We start from the raw sequence: 9,882 nt of genomic DNA on the forward strand, positions 1-9,882 counted from the left end.
TTTGCATTATTAACTACAACACTGAGCTATAAGACATTATTTATTTTGCGTAATTCGTTACGTAATATTTTTAATAAATATAGCAATATATATATATGTATATGTATATGTATATATGACGATCGACCATCATCGATCGTCATAATAAATGTTTCTTTTTATGAAGAATATATATACAAATATATTATTGTCTTCGTATTTTACGATAGACAATTTAAAATCATTACTTTTAAAATAACATTGATAAAATCTATAAATATACAAATAAAATAACACTCATATAAAATATTCTAAATAAAATTTTATAAACAGTGATAACTTTTAAACAAACAAAGAAATAAAATGTTTAGCCATTTCGAATGCATTTAACACCAACACATGATGAGAATATATCGACAAATCGATATCGTTTATGTAGAACTCGCAAATAGTTCTATTAAGTAAACTTTTCATTACGCAAGATAAGTTGTTTTTATATCTCATAGCTCAAGTTTTTCGATATATATCTATATGTATAATATAGGAATGTTCCATTTTTTTCTTGTACGCCGCCTCTATTATCAGAGACAAAATTGTACCGTATTTCACATAATTTTAACCGTATACATCTCTTACAAACATAATATTGCCAGTGTACATATTTTTGCAAACTGGAATGACGAAATATATATATATCCATATGTACGCGTGTATGTATATATCTACCTACGTGTTTTATATATAAGTCTCTTCATAATATAAATAAAAATTCGCAGTGTGAGCACATTCAGAGGTTGAACATCACTCGTAAAACTTTGTACAAATAAAAGACCGAAGTCTCTTTTCAAAGTGTAAATAATCGAACGCGTATTATTTAATTCTGTTAAAATCTTTGGCTAAAACATCTAATTGCAAGCTAGAAGTATCCCTTGGGTAACTCTTTGTTAATGATGACCCACATCGGTTGACTTAGCTAAAATCAAACTTTTCAAAGCGTTCATTATCTAGCAATTAAAATTTCGATGTCGACGCCATTAACAGTAGCAGCTGAATCGCTTGCGATCTAACTGCGATATAAAATATTCGATTTTTTGTTATCGTCGCGGATAACCTTTGTAAAAAGATTGCACTGTAAGCCGTTATTATAATCACAGTAACTGTATATATAGGCTTGTAATTTAAATAACTTACTCGCGATTATTTATCAACGTCATTTTCTTTCCTTGGACTTTGTTGTGTGCAGTCAAAACATTTTGTGACATCCTGAGGAAAAATTAACATATAATATTTATAATATTCAATATGGCGAGTTGTTATTGTACCGTTATATATTGATAATAATTAGTAATACTAATAATGAATAATAACAAAACTATATGGTGCAATATATACACGTAAGAACCGTTTATAAAAACAAACAGTTTATAACTCTTTATTACTTATTCAGTAAAGAGAATGCAACGTACCTGTACCGCAATTTGTAACGGCGTTAATTCACCTATAGAGCAATCACTTCGTACAACATTCGCTGGAACTAACTTGGGACAAGGTTTGCCCGTGAAGAGCGTGAACAGTGCGTGAATGCTTCTACGTTGTGTCAATTCTATGTGACGGTGTTCGTATCCAGCCAAGTGCCGTTCATGCTGCGATGGATTATCGAACCATATTTCGCACAAATTACAGTATCGTTTATCTTTTATCGTTGCCTGCGAAAATAAACGGGATGAGCAAAGAATACTTCAAATTCATGAGAGAAAAGAAAGTATCTCAAAGAAAAGATCTCTTATATAATAATTTAAATAAGATAATCTTTCTCTCACCTTTTCGTGATAAGCTAATTGAGTTATGAGATCGACGACAGACATTTCGCTCTTCTTAATGTCCTTTATATTGCTTTCAACTTTAATGTTTGACGTTATAACTTTATCGTCTATCAACTTTGATTCCGCTACATCGGGATCTTCGCTGTCCTGAATCGTGATGACCGGGGGCGATCTAGAACTCTCTCTATCTGAATTCGTATCGAAGTTTACATTGACCTCGGGCTCTAATATCGGCATGTTGTCTTCTTTGGACTTGATTTCTTTCGCGTTATTTGTGTTATTCTCCTGATTGGTGGATCTTGATATCTTAAGAATTTTATAAGACGACAACCGATTCTTCTCTTTCTTTTGCTGTGGATCCTGCGAACGAGGAACATCGTCGCATTGATCGATTACATTCTTTCTTTTCTCGTTTAAATGTACACTACGAGTTAGGCTCTCATTTGATACAGCTTGCTCGATCTGTTTAGACGTTTTCAAGGATGTTATATTGCATTTGGATGTGTCCTTTATCGTGTCCTTGAAATCTGTTTCGTTTTTCTCAAATGATCTCGATTTCTTCTTCATGAAGGAACTTTTGCTTGATTTGGAATGTTTCTTATCAGACTTCTCGGTATTAGATATTTTCTCAGTCTTGTTACATTTACTTGCCACGGGAGAGCCCTTCTGAGACGCAACGTCACTACGACAGCTTTGAGCGTCACTCGAAGGCACCTCCGAGATTTGGTTAATATCAAAACTCGAACCCTGTTTCTTCTCCGCAGCTGTCTTCGGTCTTGTGTTACCTACCGCGTTGCCCTGTACATCGTATCTGGATTTCGAAAGGCACTTTTTCAAAGTCTCCTTGGCCGCCAAAACTTCTTTTATCAAGGAGTCGTTGCAGCAGAAGTTTTCTCTCGTCGTAGCGAAACCCATTACTCTGCAACAAGGGGCTTTTGAAGAGATCTCTTTGGCAGAGTTAGCCGAACTGTTCTCCAATTCAGATCTATCATCGCTGCCAATTTCCACGAAACTTTTATCTTTCTCAAGCGAATTCTTGCCGTGAGAGGAAGCCTCAGATTTGTAACGTCCTAATTTTGCAGTTTGATCACTAGACTCTTCGTAAGTAGAATTCACACGACGTGAATTGTAACAGGTGACAGGATCAAGTTTCGGCATAGATATATCTAGTAGATCGGTATTGCTATTGTCCGCGATCTCTAACTCCAGTTCGAACTGAGTCGGAATCGCATCCTCCGAATATAATTGATCGTTATCACCATCCTCCATTATATTCCTCTCCAACTCGCTACGACTCGCATCCGGTGAAGCAGGTAGGATCTCTATAGTTGACTGGCTCTCGTCCGAAGATTCAACTTTAATGACGGTGCTGTTATTCATTTCGAAATTATCTGATATACTCACAGAGTCGTTAAGCAAGTCCATGTCATCTTGCACAGTGCAATCGTTATCTATGTCGTTGAAATTACTCAGACGTTCGTTCTTTATCACAATTTTGTCGCTGTCCTTGCTCAAGAAATGATCGTCATCTTGCTCTTTTCTCCGCTCCTTGTCAGTTCGTAAATTGATTTCTTCAGGCGATGTTTCACTCGGACCGGGCAATTTCATGAAACAAGTTTCTGTCTTCATTCTGCCTTCAACTGTTGCCTTCAACTCCTTTAATGCGAGCTTGAAGCTTGAGCTGTTTAGGTGTTTGACGGGAATATTCTTCTGGCCAAGTTTATTTGAAATTATATCTTCGTCCGCTTTCAACGCTTGTTTGCTATTGGTATCAAAACTATCAGTCTTGTGTTTATCATATTGAGAGGTACCTTTCTGTGAGTTGGTTCTTTCAGATGACTGATTGGTTTCTTTATCGGACGAAGTAATATCCACTTCCGATCGTGGATTATTATCACGAGATCTTGATCTACGTTTATTGTCCTTTCGACATTCGTTGGTTGATTTGTGACCTCTGGATGATGAATACTTCTTCGGTGTGATGCACGTCTTGGTATCTGTAGAATCTGTTTTTTTAGACGCAAAATTTACATCGACTCTTGACGCGTCATTAATTTTTCTACAGTCGTAATCTGACATTCTTCTCTGCTTACACTTAACCGGAAGTAGATCGGACGTTGAGTTCGACCTAGACAGTTTATAATCACCTTGCTTTTTTTGACGATGGCTATCCTTGCGACTTACAGACATTTTCTCGATAGCTCGTAACGTAATTGGAGACAAAGTTAACTTCAAATCTTTCACCATGCTGTCCAGGATTCTGTATCTTTCCAGCTTAACCTCCGGTTGCCACTTTGCACTCTTCGCAATGACGTTCTTGTAGCCCTTGCTCAGCTCGCATTTGAATTCCGCGCTAGCCGATGTTCTCTTGATAATTACCTTGGGAATCTTCTCAGAAATGCATACCACGGGATTCTTCTTCGTTTCGCATTCTGACGCATTTGTTTGCATTGATTCGGAGGAGTTGCTACGTCTCGTACGATGTTCCGCATCATCACGTTCCGATCTTCTGCACTTTTTGAGCGGTACTTCCGAATAATGGCTCGAGAATTGTCTCTTCCGTGTCACTTCTGGAGATGACGATCTGTTCCTTTCCTGTTTCTTCAATTTCAGTATAGGTATCTTTTCCTCGTATCTTCCCGCATCTCTCGACTCTTGAGAAGTCATACTGTTGCAATCCAAATTGTCCGCCAGATCAGATCTTGAGCTACTCTTTATTTTAACCTTTGGTATGGTTTTCTTAACGTTTTTGCGTTTGATACAAACTTCCTCGTCATCATCGGCTCTCACTATTTTATTGGAGTGCTTCTCATCTAATTTAATTTTCATTTTGGGAATTTTATTCCTATAACTATTTGACTCGTGTAGAGAACTTTCGGAACTGCAAGTACATATATCATCAATCGTAAGCGAAGTTCGATTCAAGATACTTGCAGGAATTTCTTCGTGAACCGCCTCGATAGACGGAGTTCCCGGGCGTGATCTCGCGTTCCTGATGATCATCTTTGGTATCTTCGGTTGACAAACTGACTTGTTAGATGTACTATCCTGTGTCACGAAAGAGGAACCCACCTTCGTAACGAACTTTGAGCTAGTCTCACTTTTCTTGATAACGAGTTTAGGGATCATCTTTGTGTTAGCGTTGCAATCTGTCGCGCGCAAATACGCTATCTTTTCATAGCTATTGGAAGAAATTTGATTCTGCTCTTTGTCTTCGTTGTTACTCGATGTTGCTTTAGATTCCTCGATGATTGCTTTAGATTCTTCGGTCGCTGCTTTAGATTCCTCGATCGTTGCTTTAGATTCCTCAATCGCTGCTTCAGATGCCTCGACCGTTGATATGGATTCGTTGGTCGCCTTGTTTTCAATTTCAGTAGTTACCTCCGTTACGTCTTGAGACTCTTTAGTAGCAGATATCCTCGAGAGAGACAGGTGGTCTAACAACGAATTATCCTGGAGTGAGTTAACCGCGCCCGTAAAATCGATCGATTCATTGATGTTGCACAAACGATTGACAGCGTCTTCTTGGATTTGGCTTGTCTCCCACACCATCGGTACTATGCTGTCTTCCTCCGTGAAATCATGCTCGGGCATTTGCAACGTGCACCTATCCTCCACGTAAATTCCGCAATCAGAAGAATCTATGCACAGTAACTTGGAATCGATTATGTTGTCGTAATTCTTGGGAATCTCATTTGTCTCAGGTTCTTGACATTGCTTTTTGTCGCCTTTAATGATATTCTTGATGACGGTGAACTCTGATATGTTTTGTTCGTGCCTCTCGCTTGGGAATAAGTCGCATATGTTCTTTTCCGTTCGTAGGTTCAAAGCGGTGGACGTAGATATTATTGTGGAACAAGTATCCACTTCGTCATTTCCTCGATTCTTCAATGAAACTTCAGCTTTTTGTCGATCGATCTCCGAAATTTCTGATTGCTGCTTGTTGCCTTCCTCCGCAAGCGTTTGTTCGATGAATGTAACGTTAGATGGATTTTGCAAGGCATTCGGTTCGTCTTCTTTAGATATAGTAGTATCTCCTCTATCACACATGTCTTTCTTATCTGCTTGATCGAAAGTAATCTCAGTCGAAACATTCGATTCCGTAAGCGTAGTCTTTTCCTTATCTTTGTGATCGATCGAAGCTGATAAAACTGGTTGATATATAGTTTCCTGATTCACAGAGTCTGAATCATTTTTCATTGAATCATTAATTTCATTATCTCGTTCATTCAAAGCAAGCGTGGATTCTTTTACAATTTCCATATTTTTTGGTTCGTCAAGTGAGTCCTTAGATTCGACGTTTAATTTAGAAGGACTTGCGACTTTGGCAGAATCTTCATTCGAAATTTCTTTCGTATTTGCAACTTCAGCATCGAGTTTATCTTTCTTTGGAGAGACAGAACGATCGCAATGAAGATGCGAATCGTCTTCCACTGACTGTTCCGTCGAGGCTTCCTTGTTTTTCTCGTAGCTCGTAGAACTTTGGTTTCCTTCTGGATCGTGTATTTTCTCATCCGTCAATTTAGGAGAATCACGCGATCGTACCTTTTCAACGACTCCGATTGCGCTGGATTCGTTTCCATCAAACTGAGATTCTTGCTTTTTTGTGTGTTCATCGTTATTTTGCGTACTCAACGACGCATTAATATTAAGTATGCTTACCGGTTTATCAATAACATCTGTTGACGCATTCTTCTGATTATTACATTCATTTTCTTGCTCATTGCATAAAGCAGCGTTCGATGATTCGTATCGCAAATCGTCATCCTGAATCGAACGTAGATCGTCGATGTAGTTGCATGTTGTGTGATGCAACGTTGACTCATTCATCACGTTGCAATTCGCTTTATGAATGCCGTTGTCGGAAGAGTCTTGCTCCGCAGGTAGAAACGGGAAGGTATCCAATCGTTTCTGCGCGGCGAATATATCACTAAAATTCAGTTCTTTAACATTACCGCTGTTTCTCCTATCGATGTGGGAAGAATACGACTTAATTGACTCCATAGTCTCTTCCCAACATGCGGCCCTTGGTTCCAAAAATAAATTCGATTCGAACACGGAGCTTTCGTTGTATCCTTTCTCATGCTCGAGATTGTCCGCAAATACTTTCGTTTTACAATCTTTATTGATATTAGATGTAATGTTGGCTGGAGGTTCGGTACTGTCTAAGTTGTATTGTTTTTCGAGGAAGTCCAAATCTATGATATTTTTCTTATTATTAGCTTCTTTGCTCTCTTGATCGTTCTTGTTTGCGTATAACTTGTTTGCATCATCGTTAAAGAATTCTAAATGCGTACCTCGACTTTTCGCGCAGTTAGCATTTTTGTGAACAGCATTTTTATTTGAATAATCAACATGTATCACTGCAGACTTAGCGTCGGTAGGATCAATCTCCTTTTTCCTACCGGCGGTGGTAACATCGCGGTTTCTCTTGAATACCTTCCGCAACTTGGAGCAATTGTAATAATTGTACGGTGGAGATCTCGCGAAATACGGTTCGCGAGAGTTACCATAACCATCCTTCATGCGAGCTTCCATAAGTAGCTCGCGATACGTGAATCGAGGATTAGGACTATAAGTTATCTTTCCGTCTTTGGTGGTGTATACAGGAACTACGTTTAAATTCTCCAGCTCGTCCGCGCTAAAGAAGGTCGGGTTTACGTAACCGCTGGTGGTTTCATACAGATCAAAGTTGCCAAATCTATCGCCGTCTCTCTTTGGCCTTTTCCATCTATCGGCACGTCTGTCGTCGACATCCGTACTTTCGTTCGGCGCAACGTCAAAATGATTGTAATCAAAATGCACGGGATTATTGTAACTGGCATCTTCCATGGTGGGTTCCACCGTACTTGAAGAAGTCGACGGAACCGCGTTTAATTTCGGTGCAGCATCATCTTGAAAATTTCTTGCGTTCCTGCATGGAGAAGCGACGGCTATTTGCTGATGTTCCTTCTTCTGCACATTGACAGTCTTCAATCCTAAGTATGGCAAATTGTCCGAAGAGGCTTTCAGTTCCTCGCTACCGAAGTTGGTAGTAGCGACTTTCCTTTCTGCATCTTGATGTACGCTTCTTCTTCTGCTCGTCGCGTGTTCCGATCTTGAAATTTTCAGAGCGCTCGATGTCAGCTCAGATTCGGTATTAACGGTGCCTGAAAGAGTATCATCTCGTAAAATTACATTGCAACTAGTCAATTCCGTACAAGTATTCGAAAACACACCGCTATCTTCGTATACGTCATTGATCAATTTTTGTGCCGACAATGAACTTCGTCTCTTCTTCGAAAGTGTCTCGTTGTTCGTATCTTCCTCGCATGCGATCACTGATTTGACCGTGTTGTTGTGATCTTCATGAGCTTCGTTATACGCAGACGCTTCTGTTAAAGCGGATGGTGATCGATTGCGCTTCTCATAATCCTGGCGATCCGCCTTATCGCAAATCATTTTCTTGTCCGTTATATTCGTTGAATTTGAGATCGTATTAGTCAAATGACCGATCGTCTCAGCGACGGCGTTCTTGATGTTCTCGTGCAGCAATTTCTCCGTTGTGTTCCGTTCCGTGCACGACACGTTTATCTCAATCTTGATCCCGTCAAGGGAACCGCTGCTCTTCGCCTCCTCCCTCGAATGTTGAGATCCTTTCTGGTGATCGTCATCCTTGAGTTTCAGATTGACGTTCGTAACTTGAATAGCAAAGTCAGGATTTTTATTCTTAGCTACGAACGTCTTCAAGATGTTCGCGTGTTTTCCTTCCTGTTCCTCGGACGACTTTGATCTCGCCACATCCTTCTGGCACAGCTGATTATCGCATGATGACTGCGACTCGGATCGTTCATCAGGATTCGACGAACGATGACACGTCTTACTCGCCGCATAATCAGAGACCTCTTGCGTATCCTTCCCCTTATCGTGGACTTTACTAACGCTGTGTGATTTGTACTTTATTCTTCTATATTCCTTTAGAAGCCGCATCCTTTCTCCACTATCGGTAATGCTAATGTTCTCGATCACTCTCGGTTTATTATGTGAATTGTCAAATCCTTTGGGATTTTCAACGGTACAGGATTTGTCCTTATGCGTTGCCGCTTCTTGAGTATGTTTATTGTGATGTACGATGGTTTCGCTGCACCTATCCTCTGTATTTTCCGACAAGCATCTCTTTTTATGAGAAATTGCCTGGTCACCCGAGACAGACTTCTTGCGATCCGCGAGTTTTGCATGCTGAGAATTCTTCGAGTCCGTCGCGTCAATTTTTGTTGATTTATTACTGTTGGCGCTCTTCTCCGTGGAAGAATCCTCGTTCGCGAACGATGCCTCGGCCTTCCTCAACTTATCGTTATCCAATGTCAGTTGTTTCGCGCTATGTGATGTAGGTGAATTACTTTTAACAATCTGCATCGTATCTTCTGCCCTGGAACTCCTCGGAGCAATGTCGTTTGTCAGTGATGAACTTACCCTACTCGTTGCCGTCTGACAGGTCATTTCGGCGTGTCTCCTTCCGGAATAATCATCCTGACCGCCATCTAACACAACGGGGTCGGGATTATTCGTGACATTCTTTGTCGTATTGTCCCCGTTCGTCGAATCGTTATACTGCAACGCGACCTTTGCATTCGTTTGTGTCTGTGATTTTGTATGAGCATCCGGACTCGTCGCTTGAGGTTCATTAGCGTGACGCTCGCTTAAATTTTTATAAGCCTGCACTGATTTATTCTGCGCTCCAGCTGACACAATCTTTAATTCATACTCGCCGGAGGTCAAAGTCATACGCATGCTAGTGGCCTCCACAGTTTCCGTTTCGTCAAGCGCAAATATCTTCTCGTTGTTTGCCGAAACGGAAGTTCCATTCAGATTCGCGTGCTCTTTACCATTTTTTATAAACGACGCAGATCCATTCTTATCAGTATTCGTGGAAAATTCAAATGTATCAAGAATAACATCATGACCGAGCATGTTGTTATCACCGCTGTTGTTTTTGAAATGATTCTCCGTCTGGTATTCACCTTCTAATGAATCAGCCGGTTTATTCCTGACGGTTTCCTCGCTGTTCAGATGATCGTAGGGCTCTCTTTTCGTCGGCGAC

The 9,882-nt window shown here is 40.1% G+C and overlaps 1 protein-coding gene across 1 annotated transcript in view; it reads right to left on the minus strand.

Annotated features, from left to right (window-relative positions):
- Positions 1–355: 355 nt before the first annotated feature.
- The window catches only part of LOC108750047, a 15,205-nt gene continuing 5,678 nt past the window's right edge, over positions 356–9,882 (minus strand). The window contains exons 4-7 of the mRNA XM_018489246.1: positions 8,021–9,802; positions 1,800–7,951; positions 1,446–1,685; positions 356–1,242 (exon numbers count right to left, since the gene is read on the minus strand). Of these exons, the coding sequence (XP_018344748.1) occupies positions 1,177–1,242; positions 1,446–1,685; positions 1,800–7,951; positions 8,021–9,802 (8,240 nt within the window). The 3' untranslated portion in view covers positions 356–1,176. The remainder of the gene's footprint in view (positions 1,243–1,445; positions 1,686–1,799; positions 7,952–8,020; positions 9,803–9,882) is intronic.

This window comes from Trachymyrmex septentrionalis, unplaced genomic scaffold, assembly GCF_001594115.1.
Source record: "Trachymyrmex septentrionalis isolate Tsep2-gDNA-1 unplaced genomic scaffold, Tsep1.0 scaffold32, whole genome shotgun sequence".
Taxonomy (NCBI): Eukaryota; Metazoa; Arthropoda; class Insecta; order Hymenoptera; family Formicidae; genus Trachymyrmex; species Trachymyrmex septentrionalis.